At 51.2% G+C, this 27,962-nt stretch overlaps 3 protein-coding genes across 3 annotated transcripts in view; 1 reads left to right on the top strand and 2 right to left on the bottom strand.

Moving 5' to 3' along the window:
- LOC125427680 (neurogenic locus notch homolog protein 4-like) overlaps positions 1-4,000 on the top strand; it is a 50,968-nt gene extending 46,968 nt beyond the window's left edge. The window contains exons 12-14 of the mRNA XM_048487231.1: positions 75-292; positions 835-900; positions 3,811-4,000. Coding sequence (XP_048343188.1) covers positions 75-292; positions 835-900; positions 3,811-4,000 — 474 coding nt within the window. The remainder of the gene's footprint in view (positions 1-74; positions 293-834; positions 901-3,810) is intronic.
- The window catches only part of LOC125428885 (zinc finger protein 271-like), a 1,035,007-nt gene that overhangs the window by 793,323 nt on the left and 213,722 nt on the right, over positions 1-27,962 (bottom strand). The gene's annotated exons all lie outside the window — the stretch shown is intronic.
- LOC125427679 (vesicle-trafficking protein SEC22b-like) lies at positions 16,501-26,375 on the bottom strand. Its single transcript, XM_048487230.1, has 4 exons — positions 26,155-26,375; positions 22,478-22,638; positions 18,541-18,687; positions 16,501-17,654 (listed from the first exon to the last, which is right to left on the bottom strand). Exons 1-4 carry the CDS (start codon positions 26,373-26,375, stop codon positions 17,497-17,499), a joined length of 687 nt encoding a protein of 228 aa, XP_048343187.1. The 3' UTR covers positions 16,501-17,496.

Raw genomic sequence — 27,962 nt, 5'->3', positions numbered from 1 at the left:
GAGGTGTGACAGACACTTGCAAAGACCAACATTTGGAAAAGAGCCCAGTACTGACAGCAAGATTCTTCCCGCAGATTCTTCTCCGGCACCGACAGACAGACTTGGATGCCTCAGCGCATGATGGCTCCACCCCGCTAATCCTGGCTACACGACTTGGGGTCGAAAATGTGGTGGAAGAGCTAGTGGCCAATCATGTAGACATTGGTGCCACAGACAAGAGAGGTAAACGCTGGGGGATAAAAGAAGAGCTCCGTAGCCCCTTCATGACTGACACAATTTATTCCTGTGTAAGGTTTTTTTGTGTTGGAGCTTGCTTCCCAGAGGTGGGATCCAGCAGGTTCTCACAGGTTCCCGAGAGTAGGTTACTAATTATTTGTGTGTACCGAGAGGGGGTGACTAATTGGTGATTTGGCCACGTGATTCTTGCCTTAGTTACGCCCCTCCTCTCAGCAGTAGCGCGCAGAACTTGAAGCAGTCTAGCAGGAGGTGCACCGGCGTGCGTGGCAGCCTGCGCCTGCGTGCATTCGTTTCCCACCCAAGGACCGGGGCAGCGGCTGCGTCCTTGCCACAGCCCCGCCCAGGAATGCCCCGCCCCCAGAATGCCCAGCCCCGCCCCATTGGCACTACGCCACAGTTTGAATCCCACCGCCATGGGAACCTGTTACTAAAATGTTTGGATCCCACCACTGTTGCTTCCTTAGATGCGCCGAGTGCCAGTGGCGAAGCGCCAATGGGGACATCCAGGGCGGCTTGTCCCGGGTGCGCCTCTGCCAGGTCACGTGGGGGGCGCAAAAACGCAGCAACGCCCCCTCCCCCTTCCCCCCTCACCGGCAGCTCTGCTCAGGCGGCCACAGCATCCTCGCCGGGCGGGCAGGCAGACTTGCGGCAGCCAGCAGGACCGTCTGTGAACGTCCTAAACAAAAGGGGGGAGGGGCTGAGGAGGAGCTCTCTGCCCCCCCCCTTCACAGAGAGACTCTGCAGCCAGCCAGCCAGGCTAGGCGAGCCGTGTGCAAACGACCCCAGCAACTGTGACTGGGGACGGGGTCAGGAGCCTGGAGGGCACTCAATCAGATGCAGCAGAGGGGGTGGGGGTAACAAAGGGCAGGAAGTTGATAGAGGGAAAGCAGAGCAAGACAGGAAGTGACGTGAGTTGTAAATAAGGAAGAGAACAAACGCAGCAGAGGAGAGACTCTGGAGAGAAGCAAGACAAGGTAAGTGCTTAAGGGGGGGGGGAGCAGCGTAGGACAGAGGCACCCACACACCCTACCAGGGCCCCCCCTAGTCCTGCTACAGCCGCTGCTGCCACAAAAAATGCTCTGCAGGACTGGAAACCTGGGAACAGATCTGGCCCCTTTACTCACTCAGGATGCTGCTGCATTCTGAGGAAGGAAAAAAACAGGGTCTCCCCACCCCTTTCTCTGGCAGCATCTCTAGGACTTCCCCAAGCTTGCCAGCTTCAAGCCTTCAGTTTCAGTGGGTCAGGAGGTGTTGGTGGGACCCTGGGTGCTCAATTGGAAGCTTGCTCCCCTCCCTCTTGGGATGCAAAAGCAAATCCCCCCTTCTCTTTTCTCCCTTTCTGTCTGCAAAACAGACTTTGGTTGTAGTGAGGGGAGGGCAGCCAAGGGGGGTGGGGGCAGCAAAACCTTGTGATTTAGCAGCACCGGCCTCCATTTTCCCCTAGCTACGCCTCTGAAGGTAAACTCCAGCAGGGCTCTTTCAAGAGAGCAAGGATTTGCATGCTTCAAGTCTCTCTGATCCTGGTCTGACACTCTAGCCACTACATCATGCTGGCAGGAAGTCCAGAGAATGTCCTTTCCTCTCTGTCGGTCCTTTCTGAGGTTAAACATGAGTAGCAGTGCCATTTGGGGGAGAGAGACTAGAAGAATAGAATAGAATAGAATCTTTATTGGCCAAGTGTGATTGGACACACAAGGAATTTGTCTCCGGTGCATATGCTCTCAGTGTACATAAAAGAAAATACTATGGGAGTTCCTTATCCCTTCTGGCAGGGACACAGTCTGATGGATATAGTGACAAACATGTTGGACTAGGACTGGACTAAGACTGGAGAAATCCATTTGATTCATCACTTGGCCACAAAACTCACCTCGAGAAGTGGTTCAGTGAGAGAGCACCTGCCTGGCATTTAGGACCACCAATCTCAAAGTGGGGCCTGGTCTTCAGACTGCAGAGACCAGTTCCCTGGCAGAAATGGTATAGACTCTATGATATACCATAGAGTATAGGATAAACAAAAATCCTACAGTGACATATTGGCACTGAGCTTCTTCCCCTCCCCAAATTCTCCCAAGTCACCCCCCCCCAAATCTCCAGGAATTTTGTAAGCCAGAGATGGCAACCCTGTTTGCCTGAATAAGAATGCAGGCTCAGTTCCCGACACCTCCAATGGTGCTAACCCCAGTTAGTAGGCATTGGGACAAGTTCTTTCTTTGCCTGAGACCCTGGAAAGATAGTAACTGAGCTAGGTGGGCCAATGAGTGAAGTAAAATGTATTGTGAATAGTCTACAGCATTGTGTCCTGTACAGAGCTACTCCAAACTTCAGCCCATTGATTTCCATTCGGCTTCCGCTGAGGTAACTCTGCATAGGATTGCAGTTTATGTCCACTCTCATTATTTATTCATTGATTTGGTGTATGCTTTAGCCTGACATTCTTGGTTATATTGCAAAAAAAGTAGAATGATTTGGTAGCATCTGGGGACAAAAAAAGAAGAAGCATATATCAGGCAGAGAAAGTTTATTTTTTATACACAGTCAGTTCTGACTGAGGCTGCATAAGATGCTAAAATGCTTTGAGTACTAGTGGGTGTGCCTCCTCAAGGAGGAGACCTGGGTTCAAATCCCTTCTGCTTGGCCCCAATGTGCAGAGAGTGTGACTCTTGGGCTAGCCATGGATGTCTCTGCCTCGCTTGCTCTTTTGTTTAAACAACATTAAAAGTGCAATGCTGTTTCAGGGTGGATTCCTCCCTTCAAAACAGGCATCACTTCTAATGTTGTTTAAACTAGGGCAGCCCTGGGTGTGTCTAGGATTTGTGTGTTGGGGCATGTTCTGCACGTGATGGTGGACTTTGAGAGGACATGGTCTGGTCGCGGGTGGGTAATGAACCTGTGATTTCCTCACTTCGGCTCCATTTTCCCTAGCTACACCTCTGCCGAGTGCTGATCATTCCACCATAAATGCTGTACTGTTCCTGAGAAAGAAGTAATTGGTTACCATTGTGGGGCTGGAATGCAGGGTGCGGAGCAGCTTCTCTTGCGTTAAATTAAAAGAACTCTGTTTTCTACAATCTCCAGGGAAAAGCCTCCCACTGGGTTGCAGTCAGCCAACAACGACAGCCAAGCCGTCCCGTCTCAAATGGAGCCATAAGGGATGCCCAGGACCAGCGGGTGAGTGACACAGTCTCAAAAGGATATGGGTGCAGGGGGAGGAAGAGGCCGAAATGGGTCACCTAAAAAAAAATCAGGGGGGGCTACATTGTTCAGGATCAGGGTTCGTAACTCATGGCCCGAGGTCAGACAGCGCTCTTTCTTAGCCTTATACTGTGGCTCTGTGCATGGCCTGGAGGTTGAGGATGGTCCTCTATAGCAGCTGGAAGGAAAGGTGAGGGAGGGGCCCAACCGGAGGCTCTCTTGGCTCGTAGATCTTGGGGCCATGGAAAATGGTCCAAATGGCTCTTTTTTTTGGTGGTAAAGGCTGCTGACCCCTGGTCTAGATGGTGTTATCTTCTGAAGTTGCCAAGCAATGAGGGGTAGATGGCTCCATTATTTCTGGCTTCGGTTCCTCTGCAGGCTTAGACGCTTCACTCTTCCTGCAGCCCAAGAGGGGAGCTACAAAGTTGGTTTGCCTCCCTCCTACAACACGGTGCCCAAACAGAACGTCCTTCCGACCACGTGTAATACTTGGCAAGAGATGTGGCCCAGGAGCGCCTCCACCATGATATCTTGGCCCTCTTGGACCCGCTCCACCCCTCCCCCCTAACTGGCCAGCTCCCATCACGCAGGCTACGCCCCCCACCACAACTGCCAGCAGCCAACTCCAAGAAATTATCCTGGCAGGCCGGGCAAATGTCAGCTTCCCCCCCCTGTCCCAGAAAATCCAAATTCTCTTGCTGCCTTCTCCTCCCGCCACGCTGCTTCCACGTAGCATATCAGAGGCTGTGCTGCTGCCTCCTGAGTGATTCCGACCCTCTGGGTGTGTGGATGGTCTAGGGCGGTGCTGTGGGGGCATGGGGGCCAACCAGCCAGGGGTGGGATACTTCCAGAGAGGTCATGCAGGAAAGGGGACTTCAGCGGTCACAGGAAGACGCTGGAAGCTTCCTTGGAGTGGAGGGAGAAGTGCTCCGGTGCCCCTGCATGGAAGAATTAAGACGGCTATGACCTCAGAGGAATGTTGGAGAAGAGATCTGATGTCACACATGATGTCACACGGCAGGAAAGGTGACAGTGCTTATGAATAACGATGCCTCTCCAAAACAGAAGGCTGCATGGAAGGCCTCCTCATAAACTAGATCTGGCTCTAGAGAAAGACGAGGGGACGGTCTCAAGGCAGTGATCGCCACCTCATTTTTGAGAAACTGCCAGCTGCTCCCTCCACACTCCCCCCTGCGCCTACACTTGGCTGGTAATCATGGTTCCAGTCAGACCAGAGTCCTTTAAGGAGATGGACCAGGTGGATCGAAAACCAGGTGACTCCTGTCACTCATTGGAAACTGCCATTGGTTGTCACTGAGGCATCAACTACACATTATAAAAACCCCTATTGTCCTCTGTATCTGCATGTTTATTATTCCCTGTGTTCCTCTGCCTTTATCTTGTCGGCCAGTCTTCCCTGTGCTTGTGTTGTCTTGATGCTTGATTGTGTGTCCACATGTTTTTGACCTGTGCATATCAACACGGCAGCAAGAGAACAGTGTCGCCCTCGTGCCAATTTGCAAATGTTTTTCTCTGTGGCTTTCAAACCTTTATGAAGAAGAAGAAGAAGAGTTTGGATTTATATCCCCCCTTTCTCTCCTGTGGAGACTCAAAGGGGCTGACAACTCCTGGCCCTTCCCACAACAAACACCCTGGGAGGTGGGCGGGCTGAGAGAGTCTCAGAAGCTGCGGGACTGAGGCTCCAAGGTCACCCAGTTGGCGCTTGTGGAGTCCAGGCTAATCTGAATTCCCCAGATAAGCCCCACAACTCAAGGCAGAGCAGGGAATCAAACCCTCGGGTTCCCTCTCCAGGATCAGAGGTAACCCCTGTCTGTGGTTCTGTGGGCAGAACTTGGAATAAGTTTGCAACAACAAATTTTAAAACAAAATGGTTTACTTCTTCTTAACATATATAACATCAACATTTAACATCACACTCTGCTGTCCTGTTCAGATTTCATTTCAAGTCCTCTAGTTGCAGTCTCTGATATTGCTAAGTCCAATTCTTCCAAAAGTGGGTTGGCTCTGAAGACCTTTAAGGGCTTCAGTAACAGGGATTCGATTACGATGAAGGTTTCAGGAGAACTCTCACCCATTACAAATGATGTTAACCCTTAACAAGGTGTTAAGGTATTTATACAAATCAAGGTCAGAGTCTGGTAGCCTTGTCTCCTCCAAACTACATGAGCTCTCCTGCAGCCTCTGCTGCTTGAGTCTCCCACCCTTTCTGGGTCAACCCATTCTGCATGGGGGTTTCAAGTGCACCTGCTCTAGCCAGTACGCAGTTTACCTGGTGGGGGAGCTAGCACATAACGGCACCTTATTGGCTATCTCTTGCTGTGTTATGCACCTTGTTTCTCTGAGAGGCTCAGAGAGGAGAGGCTTCAAGCTGCTAAGTAATTTTCTCCTCCTCCTCCTGCCTCTCACCTGCTAGTGAAGATCAGCAGCACAAGAGCAGATAAATCCACCCTGACTCTGTGGCATCCCTCTCTCCCTGTAGAAGCCAAGGAAGCTAAAAAAGACCAGAGCAAGTAGCAACCGCCTCTTGCAGCAGCAGGCAAGCCCTTTATTGGCATAGACAACAGTACAGCACAGTAAAAAAAAAACTGATTAAAAACATACATATAAAAGGAAATAAATGTTAAACCCCTCTCTGCTCTTTACCTTGGCAGGGCAGCTGACAGGAAACTCCAGCCTTAGCAAAGGTACCTCTTGGGCTTCCAGACTACTTAGATCAGGAATTCCATGGCTTTCCTGAGGGAATCCAAATTCCCATCAGTTTGCCGAGCATGGCCAATTGGCCATGTTGGTAGGGGCTGATGGGAATTGTAGTTCCTGAACATCTGGAGAGCCGCAGGTTCCCTACCCCTGACCTAGACCCTCACAAAGTATCACAAGAACAGGAGAACGGAGCCTTCATGGTTCTGGCCCTGGCCTGGTGGAACACTCTCCCTTGGTGAATTCCACAGGGCCTATAAGACTGAGTTTTTCCTCCAGGCCTTTGGAGAGACCAGTCACTGAATTGTGCCCGCCCCCCTCCCCCTTATTCTCCTGTCTGAGGGGTCCCTTTACATCCTTTTGGGACCCACCATGCCCCTCCTCCTTGTTAGGAGTGGCTTTGTCCAGCTCTTTTATGGGACTGTTTCTTATGTATTCATCGTTGTTTTAAATTAGTATTTCAGAGTTGATGGGACTGAGTGCTTATTCGCCATGCTGAATGAACATAAGGCGAGTGTTTATGTAACCTCTAACCTGTGGGTTCTGTGGGACAGAACTTGGAAGGAGTTGCAAAGAACTAAATTTAAAACAAAATAGTTTACTTCACAAATAACACTTTTAACATTAACATTGAACATCAACCATTTACAGTCCTTTTAGGTTGCATTTCAAGTCCTCATCTTGACAATCTACTGATCACTGCCAAGTCCAATTCTTCCTGCCAGCGGGTGGCTTATGTAGACTTCCGAGGCTTGGTGAATGGGATCCAAGATCCAAGGTGCGGAGATCAAGCCAGGTCCTCCAGAGGGAATAGACAGGCGAGGTTCGTGGGTGGAACGTCTCTGAGGCCCAAAGCTCCGATAAGCCTCCCTCCCTGGATCCCCTCTTTGCAGGCCACAGGACCTGCTGATGGATCCCCCAGTGTCTCCCCAGGCAGGAGAAAGGGAAGAAATGGGCTGCAGCAGGGGAGGAGGAGAGGAGAGGAGGCGCCCGCATTTATTTGTGGTCACCTGCAGGAGTAGGTAAGACAGAGAAACTCTTGAATGATCTATTTGTGTTGCCTGTCCAGGATTGGACAGACTCCTCTGAAAGAAAAGACAGGGAAGAATCATTCTGGTCTGGGTGGGTCCCAAGCTGGGCAGATCCACTCTGCATTATACTTTCAGAAGGGAGCTGCTTCAAGTGGGGGAAGGGCAACGTCTGAGAATGACCAGCATCCGGTCGTAGTTTCTGTATTTAAGCAGATTAGGGCCCTTTGGGTTCTTAGGAATGGGTTGAGGCTTAATCGTGAGGACGAAAGCCTCGCTTGTGGAGCTTCAGCACCTTTGGCGGCTCTGAGGACCCACATTTCTGTGGAAACTGTGGCCTTACCAGCCTTGGGCAGGTGGAGCCTGATCTCACTCGAGCCTCCCTGCCCTTCCAGAGAGCTGGTAGAGGGAGGGCAGAGAGGTTCATCCCGAGGTCGTCTTCCTGGAGAAGAGGGGAGAAAGCCCCCAGACCCCCCTGCCCTTTTCCTGCCAGCACCCGGCTGGGATGTTGCCTTCCGCCTCCCACCCACCTACCCCTCCGCCCCGCCTTCCCCAGCCCAGCCGCTTTCACCTCCTCCTCCTCCAGGAGGTTGGTCTGCCTGGCCCAGGACGGAGTAGAGAGGACGAGGCTCCCTCCCAAGACTCCAGTCCTGGGCCAGGCGGGGAGACGCTTGCCCCACGCCTGCCTGGGCTTAAGGCTTCCTTCTGTTGAGGGGTGAGGTCCCAGGAACACCTTGCAATCAAGGAGTCACCCTTGAGTCCCTCTCCTGCCCGCCCTGAAGTTGAGCTGGAGGGGACTGCCCCCACCTCCATCCCCGACAGCTGGGTTCCCCTGCCTGGCTCCTTTGGTCTGCCTCCCTGCCCTTTCCAAACGTGGAGGCCTGAAGCTCCTGGAGGCAGGGACTTCTCTCCCAGGTAGCTGTGCACTTTGAGGGGACACGGAATTCAGGCCAGAGTCCAGGGAGGGCCCTTGAGGGCGCCCTCACTAAGGTCGAGGGAGAGGGCAATCTGTCTCTTTGCCTTCCTGGCTCCCTTCCGGGAGGGGAATCCAGAGACCCCTCTGCCCAGGCCTCCTTCAAGGGAGGACACCTTCCAGCCCCCCCCAGAGACCCCAAGCACTACCCACATGTATGGAGGTGCAAGAAGCCCTTCCAGGGCTGCTCTGCCACCAGCTGGGCCCTGGTCTCTTGGCGGGAGCCCTGAGGGAGAGGAGAGGAGGTGACCTCGGTGGCTCCCGCACACCCACAGCCGGGCCTCATTCCCTGGCTGCTCGGCTCGGGGTCTCGCCCCAGCAGGGAACTGCCTTGAGACTAGGGCCCTCGGCTCCGATCCAGACCTCCTGGCCATGGCAGCGCCCCTAGAAAGGGAGCCGCAGCCTCAGCTGCTCCATCAGGCTCCACCGCCCTCTAGGTGGGCCTATGTGATGGGGCTGTGGGGACTAGTGGGAAGAGCACCATGGGACGAACTGTGATGACGTGAAGAAGAAGAAGAAGAAGAGCAGGAGCAGGAGCAGGAGTTTGGATTTATATCCCCCCTTTCTCTCCTGTAGGAGACTCAAAGGGGCTTACAATCTCCTGCTCCTTCCTCACAACAAACACCATGAGCTGGGTAATGAGAGAGCTCCGAGGCTGTGACTAGCTCCAAGGTCACCCAGCTGGCGGTGTGTGGGAGGCACAGGGCCAATTTGAATTCTAGATAAGCCTCCACAGCTCAGGGCGGCAGAGAGCTGGGACCAAGCCCGGTTCTCCACATTAGATACACGTAATCTCTAACCTCCTGCGCCACTGCTGCTCCAGCAAGAAGTGGGGCCTCCAGCAAGAAGTGGGGCCAGAGGACGTGACCCAGTTCCAGTGAGGTCAGAGAGGTGGGGACCGGCTTCCGGCAAAGACAGGGGGAGCTTCACCCTGCCCACCCGCCATTCTACCCCGCTGCACTGCAGCAGTGCCTGTAGTTGGTCATAGGGTCCCCTGGTCTGTTCCCCGATCCCGGGTGTCCGGGTTTCCACCTCAGGAGACGTGCTAGCCGCAGGCAGGTTCCCAGGGCAGCAGTCCTGACCTGAAGGACAAGGGAGAGAAGGCACGGGTCATGCAGGGGTCCATGGGAGATCGCAGTGCAGCTCTGACCACTAGTCAGCTCTGCCCTGGTTCCGGGCCTGTCCACAGTGTGGGAGAGGCAAGAACCCAAAGGCATCGGGTGGGGACGCCTGGCCCCCAAGAAGAAGAAAATTTCTCTGAGAGGTGGGCAAGAGACTTCAGGGAGCACCCCCCTGTACAAGGGGGCTGGAGACGCAGGGAATCAGCAGGGGGGGCAAGTGAGAGGCTAGAGGGGGGGAACCATGAAATTCCCCCCAGCTGAACCCACCCCAGTGAGGGAGAAAAGAAGACCCCCCATCGGCCACATCTCCAGTCCAGCACCTCCGCTTGCTTCAGCCCTTCCCATCTTGCCCCCCCCCTGCCAAAGTGTTCCTCTTAGCAGAGAGGGGAGGATGCCCCACGGTCGGTTGGGAAGCCTGAAGGCTCCAGTCCTCGCCTCCCCAAGTGGAAGCAAAGGAGCTTCTGGGATCCCCCTTCTCTTGCTTTTGCTCGGTGGCCTCGGAGAGGCGGGGTGGGGGCTCACCTGAAGCGAGGGCAGGCGGCCGGGCTAAAATTCAGGAGGCAGCTGCTGAGGGAGGCACCCTGACCCATGGTGGGACAGCTGGTTTGCAGCCAGTAGGCCAGGTGCTGTGGGAGCAAGCAGCGCTGTTGGTCAGCAGGGGCTCTGCCTCGGGTTGCTGGCTCAGCCCCTCCTGACTCTGTGCCTCTGGCAGGCGGAGGGGGGGGTGCTGTCTTTCCCAGCAGGAGGTGTCCTGAGAGGAAAGTGGGTCGTGGAGGACCCCCTCCACCAGCCGGGAACTGGGGCCCATTTCCCAACCATCAGCAAGTGTAGCTTGGACTGGACCGGGCTTACTGCAGGTGGGGGTTGCATGAGAGTCCCTGGGTTCAGGGACAAGCTCCCCAAATCCCACCCCAGGAGCGCCAGTAATTAAGGTCCCAGAGAGCAGGCAGAGGTTGGGGAGGGATCTCACTGAAATGAAGGAATATGATTGGATGCTGGCCATCAGGCACCCGGCATGGGGAATTCTGAGCCAGCAACCGAGAGGGGCTCCAGTGGGAGTGCAGTAATGCTTCTGCTGACCCTAGGAGCCGCCACTCCGCTGGCCCCTGGCAGCCTGGGACCTCCTCTTCAGCCCCTCCCCTGGTCTCTCCCTACACTTACTTCCCAGGAGTCCTACTCACTGCTCCTGCCGACGGGTCCTCCTCAGCAGTTGCTCCAAATATCCCATCGAGGCCCCTTTCTCGGCTCCTGTCCTGGAGCTCCTGGTGAAGGTGGAGCTGGTGTGGGTGGGCTGTAATCCACTGCCCTCCTGAAGACCTCACCTCTGTTCTCCTGTTGCAAGTAGGACCGAGTTCGGGACTCCAAAGAGCGAGACACATTCGAGTAGCTCCTTTCCTGCCTTGCCTGAGGAAGACGTCTCTCCCCAGAGCTGCTCCTCAGCAATCCAGGAAAGACCTGGCTCCGGGCCCCCAAGACCGGCAGGCCACTGCGCCACACCTTGACAAGGAGATATCAGTCGGCATTGAACTTACCAGTTGGTGGGCTGGTTTGGGCCTGGGCTGCTGGCCACTATCGTCCTAGACAGCCCAGGGCTACGATGCATGGAGTCTCCTGAGATCTGGGTCCAGTGGAGGCTGGAACTGGCTGTCAGGAAGAAGGACAGTTTTCAGATCCCATGTCGTCGTGAGGGAGGGAAAGTCACCCCCAAACCTCGTGCCCGGTCCCTGACGCCCCCTTCTCCCGGGCCCCAAATGCGCAAACTCAGAGTGAGAAGGCTCCGGGGAGGGTCCTAGTTCCTGTGTGCAAATCTTCTCGTGTTCAGGGGGGGGTCCCTTTCATTCTCCCTCAGACTGTGGAGCCCCCCCACCCCCCCACCCCCCGGCCAGCCTCTTCCCTTCAGGGGACCTCTCTTCTTCCCTGGCTCTGCCCACCGTCCCGCAGCCCTGAGGGTCTCCTGCTTCATCCAGGCCTCACCCGGCTCCTCCCCGTCCTACTGCTGTGGACAACGGGTTTCTCCCTGAAAAGACGCATCTGGAGCTTTTTGGACGGTCGCCATGGCCTCCAGGAAGGGCTCCATGAGGTTGAAGAAGGCCTCCTCCATGATTTCCTGGGGGTGAGCAAGGGGCAAAGCAGAGGGTCAGGGCTCCACCAGCCTCTTCCTGACCCCACACTCCCTCCCTCCTTCCCCTGCAACGCCGGACTGGACACGAAGTCCTCGGAGCAGCTGCAGGCTTCAGGTGGGTTTGTATTTTGCTCCAGCCTCCTGCCAGGGTACTGGCAATCGCAGGCTCAGTCGGGGAAGCTTCGCCTGCCAGCCGACACAGCCTCTGCAAGGGCTCTCCGGGACTGGAGGCTGAAGGTAAGGGAAGCTCTTCTGCCCTCCCCCGGGACTCTCCCCTCCGCCCCTTCCCGCTTTGGTCTCCTCTCTCTCAGCCACTCAGGATCTCCTCCCCGACTGGCCTGCCTGCTGAAGGGGAGTGTGCTGGGAGGCCCCTGCCCTTGCAGGCCTCAAGACACACCCCTCACGCCCGGGAGGGAAGGCCTGCTCCTGGTCGGGCCCCCTGCAAGGGAAGCCGGGTGTCCTTAGCAGGGCTAGGGGAGCCCCCGGGTTCCTGCTGCATCTGGCAGGTTGGGAGCCAAGGCTTCCCACCACGACGGGAGGAGTCACAGGCATCAATGCTGGAAACCACTCTGTCTCCCGTTCGCTCTCTGGAAGGCTGCCTGTCTCAGTGGGATTGCCTGGGGGTTGGAGGGTCTTGGGTGTGCCCTGGGGTCGGCCCCTTAGGGAGAGCCTTGGCAGACTTCAGAGCTATTGTGGGGGGCTCCCCTGAAGGCAAAACCCCAGCCCAGAGGGAGGGAGTGGAGTCCCTCTGAGGAGTCCCTCTGTCCCCTCCCAGGCTGCTGAATTCCTTGGGAACGGCTCCTTGTCATGGGAGGTTTACCTTCTTCTGCCCAGGTAGGCGGCTACAACCAGGGTTGGCGGGACGGGCAGCTAAGTGGGCGAGAGGCCAGGGAGGACACAGGGTTGGCTTCTTTGGGACTTCTTCTTTCCTCCCCGAGCCCTGTCAGTCAGGGCTCCTGACTGGGGATGGGTTTCCAGTCTGTGCTTGAGGAGGCCCTGAGGGGCAATCCCCACCCGGAGGTGGGTAATGGGGCATGAGCTCCCTGGACTCTGTCGCTATGCAGCTTTCTTAGGGTGCACGAGTAGGCCTGGCTTCTCCCTGGGGTCTTGGGTCAGCCTCTGTGGCTGTGGCTGATTTCCTCAGCCCCTCTCACCCCACAGGACCCTGAGGGGGGGGATGTAGCTGGGGTGCCCCTGCCTCCACAGGCCGCCTTGCTGCCTCCCCGCCTGGCCAGGCAATGCCCCATGCTTGAACGCAGTCCTCACCTGCATCCTCCTCAGTCTCAGAGGGGCTGTGAGGGGCAACCTCTCCCCTTAAGTTAATCTGGGTCTGGAGGCTGGGAGCCTGGAAGAGAGCACAGAGAAGGTGGAGGAGTGGGCCCTCGTGGCTCCTCCTGTGGTCTCCTGCAATCTCCAGCCCTGTCCCCTCGCGGGACACAGCTCGGCTGGGGTTCTCATGGAACTCCTGTAGCTCTTGGGGCTGTGGGTCCCTTCTTAAGCATGCTGCTGGCCTCTGCCTGCATGAAAGGGTACGTTTCCCACACCCCCGAGGCAGGGACAGCAGCAGAGAGCCCCCCCTCAGTTTCCAGCAGACCCCATTCCCCTCAGGGTTCTGGCCCGCCTTTGGGGCAGCTCTCCCTAGGTACTCACATTTTCTGGTGTTTCCTCAGCATCTCCCTTCCTAACTCCCTAACAAACTCCCTAACTCTCTAACTAACTAACAAATTTGAAACTTAAAACGTATTTGGCACCCATAATCTGCACCATGTGTACACCTCGGATAAAAAAGATAAACAAAACACCTAAACTTTAAAAAATTCAAAAAACTTCTACTCTAACAAAACACTACGCTTAATAAACAAATAAAACAAAACAACAAACAAAACCAAGAAAAAAATTAACCACGCTTTACTTAAAATGCAAATCAACTAACAAATGTCAAAACCAAGAACTAACTACTCTTAATAAAATCCAAACAGCAAAACCAAGAAACCAAGAAGCAAGAAACTGATAAAATGCAAAGAAACCAAGAAGAAACTAATAAAATCCAAAACAACAAAACAAAGCAAACCAAGAAGAAAACTATTAAAATCCAAACAAAGAAACCAAAAGAAACTACAAAATCCAAAACCATAAACAAAGTCCAAGAAGAAACCCTAATAAAATCCAAACAACAAAGGAAACCAAGAAGAAACTAATAAAAAACTAAAACAAACAAATAAAATCCACACAAACAAACAAAACAGCAAAACAACTCCTCCCTCCCTTCTAACTCTCTCCCTCCACCTCAACCAACCTCAACAAACACCCTCACCAACTCCTTCGGGCTCTCAAAACCCACAGAGCTCACTTTAACTTAACTAGGGGTCCATAGAGACCAGCAGGGGTGATGTGTCACTAAGGGAGGGTGTGCTCCTGTTCGCTAGCAACCGGGCTCCACCCTGCCTCTTTGCTTTTTCCTCCCCCCCCCAGCCATGGGGGAGGCTCTTGGGGGGCAGGAGGGATCTTACGATTGGGGCGGAGTGGGGGAGAGGCGGTCAGATCTCCACCTGTGCAGCCAGAGATCCGGAGTTGCTGGAATGAGTGACCTTTCCTCAGGGCCCAAGCCTGCACAGTACATAAGCACAGGCCATTTGACATCAGTGCAGGATCAGAGGTTCCCAACACAGAGCAGACAATTTGCCTTCTTCCAAGCTTGTGGGGAGAGGCCCTTTGGCCTGGACCCTGGAAGGCATGCAAAGAAGGCAGCCGAGACCATGCCAGTGCCTGTCGAAAGATGGGGTGCCGCCTCTGAGCTAGCAAGTGCTGTTTGCTGTTTCAGTCCCTCACCCAGCGCCTGCTACTTCTCAAAGGCCGGGGCTGTGGGTCAGGGGTGGGGCAGAGACATAGACAGGCAAGTGCTGGAGAGGCAGACTTGGCAAGAGCTCCACATGGGCCCCAGAGAACCGGCTGCCCAGTCAGTGATGGTCCTTGGGGGGACCCAATGGCCCCACTCCTGGGTTCCCTGCTTTGTGCTTGGGACTTCAGCCCTGCCTCCAGTGGCTTTCCTAGCCCCACAGAACTGGGTCTCCAGGGACTCCAGGGAATGGCTGCTTCCTGGAACTTCAGCTATCCCTTTCATGGGCAACACATTGCTAAGCTCTTCTGCTACTTGTCCCCAGTGAAACTGGATTCTTGATTTTGTCTCTGTGTTGCTTTGGGGGGAGGATTTGAAGGGCTGTATTTCCTTGAATGGTTTTGCAAAAAAAGATGAGGACTTTGCCGCTTTGTCTTCTCATGCCCCTCTCTTTTCTCGCCATTTGAAACCACTCTAATCTGTGTCTCAGTCTCTGGAGTTGCAGAAAACAAGCTTGTTCTCAGGATCAGTGGTGGTGAACCTGTGGCACGGGTGCCAGAGGTGGCACTCAGGAGCCCCTCTCTGTGGGCACACCGCGCCGAAACAGAGTGCCCCCCTCCCCCACATCTAGGGCTGTGGGTCCTGGAGCAGCTGGGCCCGATTATTGGCATTAAACCCTAAGACCAAGTTTTCTTTGGGGGAAGCCAGCTTAGAGTAAACCACTGTCAAGCGCTGGCTGTGCCTTTCGAGCAAAAAGAAATGCATCATAGAAATATTCTGGTAATGAATAAATAAAAGTGTGATCTGTGCAGAGTCCTGAAAATACCTCTGAGTCAAATTCGTTAAACACCCAAATTTTCAAATCCTGATATTTAAGATCCCTGTTCCTTTTCCTGAGGAGGGCTCACTTTAGAAGCACCACGATGCAGCTCTAATTTCTAAAAATGGATCACTCTTTTAAGCCATCTTTTTTTAAAATATAGCAGCCATCCCTGAACCTCGAGACATCAAATTCCTGCAGGACAATTACGTGAATGTATAAACAAAATACTTCCTTTAGAAGCAGAAGAGTCAAGTCAACCCAACAGAAGAATCAAGTCAGCGCTTGGGACTCCTTTTAGTTTGGAGAGAGTGAGACGCCTGAGGGGGGGATATGATTGAAGTCTATAAAAATTATGCATGGGGTAGGAAAATGTCATCAGAGAGAAATTTTTTCTCTCTTTCTCACAATACTAGAACCAGGGGGCATACATTGACAATGCTGGGGAAGAATTGGGACTACTAAAAGGAAACACTTCTTCACGCAACGTGTGATTGGTGTTTGGGAATATGCTGCCACAGGAGGGTGTGGTGATGGCCACTTCAACCTGGATAGCTTCTAAAAGGGGGGCTTGGACAGATTTATGAAGTCGAGTTTCATGGCTACCAATCTTGATCCCTCTTTGATCTGAGATTGCAAAATGCCTTAACAGTCCAGGTGCTCTGTGGAGCAACAGCCGCGAGAAGGCCATTGCTTTTCACATCCTGCATGTGAGCTCCCCAAAGGCACCCTAGTAGGGCCACTTTCTGCGGAAAGTAGCGGCAGAGAGCTGGACTAGGATGGACTCCTGGTCTTCGATCCCAGCTGGCCTGTTCTTATGTTCTTATGTTCTTAACCCCTGACAGTATTTTGGTAGAGGAGTGCTTTTCTCTGCTTTCTCACATCATGCAACAATTGCAGGCATCTTTATTGCCCTCTTCCCCACCCAATCCTTAGTAATTTTTTTCTCTCATACTGAAATGTCCATCCAGTCTATAACCTTTCCTTATAAATACCATTCTTTTTTTGGGGGACCCTTTCTACATCGCTACACACAGGTGACCCAAGGTTTTCAGCTATTACATAAAAAACTATATTTCTAACAATGAAGGGAAAAAACACTGCTAAATGTGTGTTATTCCAACCGCCTTGAAGACATGTCAAACATAAGTCATAAGCTGGTGAAGCTTTCCCTGATAAAAATGGCAGGGAAAGCGTCACCTGACTGCTGATTAAAGGCACCCAAAAGCAAGTTTTGGAGAAAGACAAAACCATCTCCTCTCAACACTCTGGGCGATGATGCTCCAAGATAGTATCAATTCGCATGTCCTGGGCTTCAAACAAAGTTCTTAATTGCGACTCTGCACAGTTGGAAATATAATGGAGAAATCATCACCCGTTTACGCCCCTGCCACCAACGCTTTAAAAAATAAAGATGTTTTCCACACCCAATCATCCACCAGGAGGTAACTTCATGAAAAATGAAATTTATTGAAAAAGTATCCACTTGTACAGTAAACATCAACACACCAGAGTCGTGTACTGATAGAGCCAAGCTTCTCTCCGGCCCACAGCCTTTATTTAGGCAGGGCTGAAATACACATCAAACTTCTGCATGGCAGACAGGTGTTCAACAGAGGCAACTTGGTGCTGGGGAAAAACCCAGCAAGGTAGCTCCACAGCCAAACGAGAATGCCCGGCTGTATATCAGGGCACGGTAAACTCCGCCTGTTTCTTGCTAGTCCAAGCAGGTAGTGAACTTGATTGGTTGAATGACCCTGAAGGTCCCACCTTACATAGCTCAATCGGTGCAGGCGGGCTATAACGGCTCATGCCCAAGGACAAACCTGGGATTGCTTGTATTCTTTTTGGCAATGCCTGTGACAGCTGTAAGGCAGGCAGAAATTCAACAGATGCAGCTTGTTTGGACATGGAGCTAAAAGAACGGGAAAGTTACCTGTTGAATTCATGTTGTCATGCTGCCCTTCCAGAACCAAAATCACACATTCCTACAAGACTGTTTTTGAGGTTTTTCAGGAAATGTGCTCCTCTTCTCTCCTATACCACCTCCCCGCCCCCTCAATTTAACTGCTGGCAGAGGAAAGTGTAAGACACTAAAAGCAAAATTGTAAGACACTTCTTTACACACTAAAAGCAAAATCATATTGTTAACATTTATAAATAACCATAGTACTAAATTTACGAACAAGAATCACTTCAGGTCTGGCCATCAAGTGGACAGAGTTCCATGTCAAATAAAATAATAACCATAACAACAATAAAGGTCTCTTCGTGACGTGAGGAACAGCCCAGGATCCTTTGGAAGTTCCTGTTTCTCCAGCAACAGGTCCGTCCTGGTTCAGTCTTGAGTGAGACAGGAGGAAGAAAGACAGCCCCCTTTTTTCTTCACACACCCCTAGAAGGCAGGCCTGAAGAGATGTCAGAGAAGAAGCGAGAGGGGGGCCGATCACACCAGCCACCAGAAGCGGATGTAGAGCATGATCACCACAAAGACCAGACTGGTGGCGGCAGCTTTGGCGTAAGCGGAGCGGCTGTTGAGGAGCTTGGCGTCATGGCGGTATTTCTTGGAGAGCGTCGACAGGTTGCTGGCCTTGGAATCCAGAGCTGGAAAGAGACACACAAGGAGAACCCAACTCTTGTCTTCCGAAAGAGAACTGCACATCCCCGCTCCACCCCAAAAGGTCCCTCACTCCAGAAATCCCCTATTTTAAACCATGAGATACAGGCAATCTTCGGTGGATCCAGAGTTGCCAGCTTGGAAAATACCTGGAGAATTTGGGAGGAGGAGGAGGAGGAGGAGTTTGGATTTATATCCCCCCTTTCTCTCCTGCAGGAGACTCAAAGGGGCTGACAATCTCCTTGCCCTTCCCCCCTCACAACAAATACCCTGTGAGGTGGGTGGGGCTGAGAGAGCTCCGAGAAGCTGTGGCTAGCCCAAGGTCACCCAGCTGGCATGTGTGGGAGTGTACAGGCTAATCTGAATTCCCCAGAGAAGCCTCCACAGCTCAGGCGGCAGAGCTGGGAATCAAACCCGGTTCCTCCAGATTAGATACACGAGCTCTTAACCTCTGACGCCACTGCTGCTCAGGGGAGTGGAGCCGGAGGACGGCAGGGTTTGGAGAGGGGGAAACGTCCACGGTGTCTAATGCCACCAATTTCTAATGGGGCCATTTTCCCCAGGTGAACTGGCCCTCCGTTGCCTGGACATCAGTTCTAGTAGCAGGACGTTGCCAGTCACCACCTGGAGATTGGCATTTGACATAGTGGGGCCTACAAGACTCAGAGGGGAGAGAGTAACTGGAACGCTCAAGGTTTCGGCCTCCCCACGGGCTCCAGGGGAAGAAGTTAAATCTCAAGGTGAGGAGGTGGAAGAAAGGGCCCAGGCCTAGATTTCTCCACCCCCCCTTTTAAAGCTGAAGCCCCCGCCGTCGTTCAAGCACTTCGCCCATCCATGTTATCTGTCTGAACCCCTCCAGAGCTCCCTCAATACCTGACAAGGTCTCTCCCCTCTGGAGGACCTCCTCAATGTTGGTCACCATGATCTTCTGGACATCTTGCAGCTCCAGGTTGATGCTGCTCAGGTGACGCTTCGACCAGCTGTCCTGGTAGGACTTCTTCAGCTTCTGGATGTACGTGTCTAAGAGGAAGGTTTCGACTGTCATGGTTCATTATGACTTGTAGTCTAGACAAATCAATATACATCACTATACTTATCAAACCTATTACCTTTCCTAACACAGGCTCAGAGGCCTCCACGCACATTACTTTTTAAAGGTGTACCGCTTAAGTTTTTTAAAAAGATATACACTTAAATATCTATCTATCTATCTATCTATCTATCTATCTATCTATCTATCTATCTATCTATCTATCTATCTATCTATCTATCTATCTATCTATCTATCTATCTATCTATCTATCTATCTATCTATCTATCTATCTATCTATCTATCTATCTATCTATCTATCTATCTATCTATCTATCTTTCTTTCTCTCTCTCTCTCTTTCTATCTTTCTTTCTTTTTCTCTATCTTTCTCTCTCTCTCTCTCTCTTTATCTATCTATCTTTATCTATCTCTCTATCTTTCTCTCTCTCTATCTTTCTCTCTCTCTCTATCTTTCTCTCTCTCTCTCTTTCTCTCTACCTATCTATCTGTCTATCATCTATCTTCTATCTATCCATCTATCATCTCTCTATCTTTCCATCTCTCTCTCTCTCTCTCTCTCTCTTTCTCTCTCTCTCTATCTCTCCATCTTTCTCTCCGTCTCTCCATCTCTCTATCTCTCTATCTATTGTTTAGATTTGTAGACCGCCCCATCCCCAAGGGGCTCTGGGCGGTGCACAACAACATCAACATATATACAGTTTATAACAAAATAAACAATTATTACATGTACTAAAATCCATTAAAACCATTGAAACAGCGGTCAATACAATAATAACAGGCGTCCCATAACCCAATTTATTAAAAAGTCTCCCCAAAAGGAGGGAACGGCCGGACTTGAGTGACATGTTTAACAGAAGAGTGACATGTTTAACAAAATGTACCTAAACAATGTACATGCAACATGTTTTCAGAGAGCCAAAAGCAACTATGGCTCCTTGCTGAGTGACAACGTCCCTGTCGATGACCCAGCTGAGGGCACCTCCCTCACACGAGCTCAGCACTGTCTGTCAGTGGAACTGCTCAAGAGCCACCTGAACTCCCTTGGAGGCTTTCTGTTCCATTCAAGACACTTTAGATTTCATCCCCTGAGCATCTGGCAACCATACCTCAGGGAGTGCTACGGGATCTCAGCTGCACGCTGCGCCAAAGCAAAAGAGCTACAGTCAAGTCCAGAAGCACCTTGTGCCCAACAAGATTCTCAGGGTAGAAATATGCAAGAGTCCTTTCCAGTGGCGCAGATGGGGGTATTGGGGTGGGTGGGTGGAGCCCCGGGCGCCACTTCCCAGGGGCACACGGCAGGGCAGTGCCCCCCCTCACAACTATGTCCAGTCCCAAACTCTGGGGAGTTAGGGGCACGCCACCAAGCAGGGCTTGCCCCACCCTCAATCTCCACAGGGAGATCAGGAGCGGTTTCACTGCTGACCGCCACATGAAGACGGGGGCCGGACGATCCTGGCTGGCTCCACTTTCGATCTCCATATGGAGATTACAGATGGGGCAACCCCTGCTCATTGGCATGCAGCTGCGACCCCCCCCCCACTCCCCAGGTGAGGGATTTGGGACCAGGGAGCAGCTCTGGGGGGGCATGGTGGGGGGCCATTTTATTGAAGCTACATCCCTGCTGCTTTCATCAGATATAAGTGGGAATGGAGATCCCCAAGTCCTTATATCCCAGTCCAAAGGTGGAAGGGATGTTATAAAGGATACGACAGTACAATACATATTGTGATTAGCTTGTTTAGATTAGGGGAGAAATGCTTTTGGAGAAGAAAAATTAGCATCTGTAGTGAGACATGAGTGAGAATCAAGCCCAGCAGCACCTTAAGAGCCCAACAGAATTTTTGTGTTATAACCTTTCAAGAGTCAAAGTTTCCTTCATCAGATATCTGAAAAGGGGAGATTTGACTCTTCAAAGATTGGATTTGTTACTGGTGTAACTGGACTTGATTCTAGCTCTTCAACTGGAGACCAACATGGCCACCCCCTGAATCTGTAGTGAGACGAGAATCCCATGTCCCTATTCAATCCCGGGGGTGGGGGAAGCCATTGTTCTGAATTTGTGAATGGACTCAAGTTCAGCAATCTCACATTGTAATCTCCCTTTAAAGCTTCTCTTTTTGAGGACTGCTACTTTTCGGTCAGCATTGGAACACCCTGGAACAGGGGTCTGCAACCTGCGGCTCTCCAGATGCTCATGGAATACAATTCCCATCAGCCATGCTGGCAGGGGCTGATGGGAATTGTAGTCCATGAACATCCGGAGAGCCGCAGGTTGCAGACCCCTGCCCTGGAAGATTAAAATGTTAACCTTACTGGTTGTTTGAGTATTGTGATTTTTTTCCCCAAAGAAACTCACTTTAAGTAAATGTTAGCAGGAACTTGACAAACACCGAATTCAGCTTGTAGGAATCCAGGCTCTGCTAGCCAGGAAGCAATCGGGAATCCATGTTAGTTTTTCTTAGAGCCCCATGTGAGAACCTCCCTGATGGATCAGACAAGCTGTATCCATCATGGTGTTTCCTACACTGGTTATCCTGATGCAACAAGGAAGCACTCAAGTAGGGCACAAATGCCATGGTTCCCCATACTGTTTGCCCCAGCCAGTGGTATTTAGTAGTAGACTGCCTCCGGACATGGAGGTTCCATTTCAGCCATCCATCTAATACTTTTTACAGCTGCCTTCATCCCACAACCGTGAATTCCATCGCTGAGTTATGTGTCATTATGAGGGAAGACTTTTCGTGGGTTAGTTTGGGCAATCAGTTTTCTTCATGTGGACTCTGTACTGAGATGAAGTAAAACGGGTTGAAAAAGATCCATCTCCGTGCAGTACAGAACGGATTATGAGAAGAGAGACCTTCACAATACAGGAATGTGTGTTGCCCAAAAGGTGGCGATGAGAACTCGGGAGGGTGTGGGGGGAGGCCTGAGCCAGAGAGATCCCTGAACAAGGAGGATTTCTAGACACTGGTAATACTGGAAAATTAATAGACAGTTGGAAAAATATAAAGATTGAGAAATATATGGAGTTAGAAAGAAAAGTGATATTAAAATGGTATAGAACACCAAAACAACTAGCATATATGATAAAAGGACTTAGTTCCAAATGCTGGCACTGTGGAGACCAAGAGGCATATTATAGCCATATGTGGATAGAATGTGCAGAAGTAAAGAAATTTTGGACAATTGTATTGTTATATATCGAGAAACTGGTGAAGATAAATATTGATTTAAATAATGACTTAAATGTTCATGGGTGTAATGGAAGACAGAAGGGTGGACAAACAATATAGTTATATGCATAAAATAATGATCAAAGCAGCCCATGCAACAATAGCCTTAGGCTGGCAAGAAAAGAAGAAAATGGACACTTCAGAGATGGTTAGAATATACTTGGGAACAAGTGACACTTGATATTTTCGATATACTAACCAAAAAGAAGACGTGGCAAGATAAACAGAATGAAGTTTTGAAGATATGGATAATATACGTGGACTGGATGAAAGAAGCTCGAGTCAACGAAGAAATATGGGAGAAGAGGCTACAGAGAACGAACTTACTGCTGTTTGTGTGACAAAACTATGAAGAAGAAGTAATGGGGGGAGGGAGAAAAGGGGGGGAGTATTGTTTGACAATGTATGAAGAAGAAAATTACTATAAACTGTAAAATTCAAGTGATACAATAAAAAAATAAAATAAAAAAGTATATATATAAAATAAAAGAGAGATCCCTGAACTCCCTCCATCTTGGCACATACCAAATTCAATGAAGGCATAAGGCCTCGACACCAACGGCACCTTCTTCCCATACAGCTCCCAAAACTCCGCGTGCAGCTCCTCCAGGTAGGCGAAGGCCAGCTTCTTGGGCTGCCCGGCTTCACAGAGCGTCAGGTAGCAAACGCCTTGGCTGATCAAGTAACTGCAGGAGGGGACAACAGAGAGCGGACAATGCAAGACAGAAGAGGAGTTTCAAACCACAGATAAAGACGCATTCTCCAAGAGCCGCTCTCCTCCCGGTCAGCGTTGGCCACGGCAGACACCTCTGCCTTCCCTGTCTTGCACGGGGTCTGGTCCCTCTGCAATTTATTTATTTATTTATTTGTTTGTTTATTTTATTATTTGATTTAATAAACCGCCCTATCCCTGAAGGGCTCAGGGCGGTGAACAATATAATATCATATATAAAAACATATAAAAAGTTTAAAAATTTACGTTCTAAAACAGTATCCCACGAACCCATATGCAACCCTCCCAAAAGAGAATAATGGGTCCCGATGATGTTAGGGACCCTATACAGCGGGGAGGATAGCAGCAGGAGCACCCTCAGCCGCTGGTCTCTCCAAAGCTGCCCGGTGGAACAATTCGGTCTTGCAGGCCCTGCGGTACTTTCCAAGGTCCCGCAGGGCCCGGACAACTGGTGGTAGAGTGTTTCACCAGGCGGGGCCAGAGCTCGGGTAAAGTGCCCTGGCCCGAAAGTGGGAGGCCAGCCGCGATCATTGTGGGGGCCAGGGATCTCCAGTAGATTGGCCTTCTGCTGAGCCTTGAGGCTCGACTCGGGACATATGGGGTAATGGGTCCCTGAAGGTCACGAGGGTCCCAGGCTGCGTGAAGGCCTTAAAGGTCCAACACCCACACCTTGAAGATGATTCGAGACTTCAACCGGTAACCAATTGATTCCTTCTGGAGAAGTTCAGGAGAGCATTGGTTAAATTTTAAATGTATTATTTATTTTTGGATGTATAGGCCACCCTTCCCCTTGCCAGCTCTGGGCAGCCGACAGAGACACATCAAATTAAAATACGATCAGTTTCTGGTGCATCAACCTAAAATGCTAAAAAATTATCTGGGGGGAAGGAAGGGGGAAGGGACGAAGGAATAAGGTAAGGCAGGGGACAGAGAGAAGGCAGGCCAGCTCTGTTGGAATTACAACAGGTAAGGAGCAGCTGTGGCGTAGGAGGTTAAGAGCTCGTGTATCTAATCTGGAGGAACCGGGTTTGATTCCCAGCTCTGCCGCCTGAGCTGTGGAGGCTTATCTGGGGGATTCAGATTAGCCTGTGCACTCCCACACACGCCAGCTGGGTGACCTTGGGCTAGTCACAGCTTCTCGGAGCTCTCTCAGCCCCACCTACCTCACAGGGTGTTTGTTGTGAGGGGGGAAGGGCCAGGAGATTGTCAGCCCCTTTGAGTCTCCTGCAGGAGAGAAAGGGGGGATATAAATCCAAACTCTTCTACTTCTAAGGGAAGGGAGAGGAAAGGAGGAGTGGTCTGGGCAATGGGGGGGGGTGGTCCCCAGTACAATTTTAGTGGCACTCATACGTTTGTGTAGGAGTGACAGGAGTGTTGAAGGGAATTGAATCCTGTTCCTGCTGGTTCTTGTGGTGTAAGTTTTCACACCTCCCATGGAGGCGACCTACAATACTGAAAGGGATTTATTTTGACTTGTGGAATGTAAACACTCTTCCTATCAGGGTGTAGCATTTGGGAATCATTATGAACTCGGTATGGTCTACATGGCATGACCTGCGTGCCCCAAGCAAGCCTGATCTTATCCGATCTCAGAAGCAAGTAGGGCTGGCCCTGGTTAGCATTCGGAGGGGAGACCACCCAAGGAAGCCCAAGGTTGCTTGGCAGAGGCAGGTAACAGCAAATCACCTCTGTTCTCTCTTGCCTTGAGACTCCTGTGGCATCACCATAACTTGACGGCCTGTCCCAGACACCCACCCACACACTGTTTACACTGAAGTTCGGCTACATGCTTAAAGAACAGTCAGCCGGCAAACACCAAATGATCCACTCCCAGCCGCAACCGCGTACTCTTTGGGGCTGTCGAAGGGAAGCGAGACCAGGCCTCCGGGACTTCAGATGGGAAGAAGATGCAGGCAGGGTTGGGTGAGTAGATCTCAAAAGCCTTTATCCCTTTCAGGGACAGTCCAGGGTCTGCATCCCGTTTCCATGTATAAATTCATCCAGCAGAAAGCAGCTCTCTTAACTCTCTGGGGAGAGCAGAGAAATCTGCAATACGGAAACTTGTCACAAAACCAGATCTTCCTACATTTTCAGATTTTTTTAAAACTAAGCATAGCTGGTGACTTCTGTTAACTGAGCACTCAGAAAGAAGTCAGTCTATTCCTGCAACCCATTGTTTTGCCTGATAAATTCAGAGGTATTTGAATAATTCTCTTTAGCCTGACCTGGACGGCCCCGGTTAGTCCGATCTCACCAGATCTCGGAAGATGAGCCGGGTCAGTCCTGGTTAGCAACAAGATGGAGACCAACAAGGAATGCCAGCGTGGTTATGCAGAGGCACGCAACGGCAAAACCACCTCTACTCATCTCTTTCCTTGAAAACCTTATGGAGCTATCATAAGAACATAAGAACAAGCCAGCTGGATCAGACCAGAGTCCATCTAGTCCAGCTCTCTGCTACTCACAGTGGCCCACCAGGTGCCATTGGGAGCTCACATGCAGGAGGTGAAAGAAATGGCCTTCTGCGGCTGCTGCTGCGGCTGCTCCCGAGCACCTGGTCTGCTAAGGCATTTGCAACCTCGGATCAAGGAGGATCAAGATTGGTAGCCATAGATCAGTGATGGCGAACCTTTTTGAGACCGAGTGCCCAAATTGCAACCCAAACCCCACTTATTTATCGCAAAGCGCCAACCCCGCAGTTTAACCTGAATGCTGAGGTTTTAGTTTAGAAAAAACCCGTTGGCTCCTTCTTCCTCTGCCCCACCCGTTTGAGCAGGGGCCAGCTTGCTCCAGCCTCCAGCAAGTCCTGCGCACACCGCTCTGTGCCTTTCTAGCATCTCTGCCTCCTCCACGCCCCCCCACCCCCTTCAGGCAGCAGCCACCCAGAGCACAGGCACCAGGGCCGCCAGCTGAGTCCTCCCTGCTCACCGCGGTGCGTACATATCGTGCTCAGTGGCCCAGGCCAGCCTTGATGTGTGTGTGTGTGTGGGGGGGTGATTTTCTGCCCCCCACATGATGAAGTCTGTGTGCGCGTGCCCACAGAGAGGGCTCCGAGTGCCGCCTCTGGCACCCGTGCCATAGGTTCGCCATCACTGCCATAGACCGATTTCTCCTCCATCAATCTGTCCAAGCCCCTTTTAAAGCTATCCAGGTTAGTGGCCATCACCACCTCCTGTGGCAGCATATTCCAAACACCAATCACACATTGCGTGAAGAAAAGTTTCCTTTTATTAGTCCCAATTTTTCCTTCCCAGCATTTTCAATGAATACCCCCTGGTTCTAGTATTGTTTTCATAAGTCAGCTGACGGTGGATGGCACTTTTTCCTGTGATGATTTACAAGGGTTTTGGAAGTATTAATGTAATGAAACGATTTTCAATTTAAATATATCACAGTATTTGGATTTAGGACTCTGCCATTTCAGACTCACAGCATTCCCCCCCCCCCCGACCCCACCCCCGGTGCTTACTGGAAAGTCATTGGTCCGGCTTCTACAGAACAGCGTGTCGGTGAGTGTTCCCCGAGTTTTCGGAAAAGTTGTTTTGCCTGGCTGTGATATTCTTGGAAGTTGCGGTTCGACTGCAAAGGAGAGAGAAGATTTAAGCCGCTTTGCCGCGTTTCAGCTTGACGGAGAACTCTGTGTAACTCTAACGCTTGCATATGCTTTTGATGAAACAAAGGGCCCTCCATACAAACGCTAGTTTGTAGTAAATATCACCTTATGGACCGTTTCAAAGAACGGCAGGCATCAAACCCTGGAGAGAAATCTGAACTCATTCTATCAAAAGATAATCTTCTGGATAGATTATCTGGCCAAGTTCAGTGCATTTGTGAAGTGCCCCCCCCCCCCGTTTCCCTAAGCTTGCTGGTGAATTTGTACCCTGCCAAGCGTCTTCTCAGCTTTTAGTTCATCTTTCTCAAATCTCCTGTGCTCCAAACTCGTAGATCCTGGAAGATAGGCTGCCTCTGATTATGGAGGTTCCACTGATCAACTACAGCTGAAAGGCAGCATCACATCCTGGTCCATGTTCTTAACCACTAGCCTCATCTACGGTAGATCAGGGAGGAAAACCCAATACACCTGCTCTTGGTGCCTTTCAAAGAAAACCGGCTTCCACCTCCTCCAAAAAATGGCTAGTGGATCTAAAGGACCCAAGCAGGGTCCCCTGCTAGTAGCTTCTGCTGCAGCAGCTTTCAAGGCAAAACAGGGCTTACTATAGTGGTGGGCTACCCTAAAAGACTTGCTTATAGACTGGTAAATCCCCTTCCCACGTGGCCATCTGCGGGGGGGGGGGGGGTTGGAAAGAGGTGCTGCTATGATCCTAAACACACTCTATTGATGAGACTTGCTGGCGGGGCCTGGCCAAAAAATAACCTCTCCTTTTAACACTGTCCTAACATATGGGAACAAACAGGTGAAACTTTTTATGACATGGTAGAACATAACACCCCATTATGTCCGTACTAATGGGAACAGGACGTTTTGTCTCCAGGCAGCTGGCAACCCCATGACTAACTAGGACATTCATCCCTTTGAACTTGGTCTGTTCACGTGTTCACTTCTTTAAAAACCAATCACCTGTAAACAAAAGTTCAGCAACTACAGGAGCTGCAGGCAAAAGAGCTGGTGTAATAGTTAAGAGGTAATAAATGAAGAAGAAGAAGAAGAAGAAGAAGAAGAAGAAGAAGAAGAAGAAGAAGAAGAAGAAGAAGAAGAAGAAGAAGAAGAAGAAGAAGAAGAAGAAGAAGAAGAAGAAGAAGAAGAAGAAGGAGGAGTTTGGATTTCTATCCCCCCTTTCTCTCCTGCAGGAGACTCAAAGGGGCTTACAATCTCCTTGCCCTTCCCCCCTCACAACAAACACCCTGTGAGGTAGGTGGGGCTGAGAGAGCTCTAAGAAGCGCTGTGATTCAGCCCAAGGTCGCCCAGCTGGCGTGTGTGGGAGTGTACAGGCTAATCTAAATTCCCCAGATAAGCCTCCACAGCTCAGGTGGCAGAGTGGGAATCAAACCCGGTTCCTCCAGATTAGATACACAATAAATAAGAGGATTGACTAGAGCTGGGAAACCAGACCCACCCTCTGTTATGACTTTGGACCTCCCCGGACTAGCCTACCTTGCAGGGTTGTTGTTGGGAGGAAAAAATGGTGCCTGGTGCCTTGAGCCCCTGGGAGGAACAACTAGGTCTGAAAAACACTCTGAAAGTAGGTGTGAGGAGAAGGAAACTCCAGGAGGGAATGAGGGTCTGTGGTAGGACGCTTGGATTCCAGCACCCTCCTT

This window comes from Sphaerodactylus townsendi, linkage group LG03 (genome assembly GCF_021028975.2).
Source record: "Sphaerodactylus townsendi isolate TG3544 linkage group LG03, MPM_Stown_v2.3, whole genome shotgun sequence".
Taxonomy (NCBI): Eukaryota; Metazoa; Chordata; class Lepidosauria; order Squamata; family Sphaerodactylidae; genus Sphaerodactylus; species Sphaerodactylus townsendi.
This window is presented reverse-complemented; position numbering and strand designations above follow the sequence as displayed.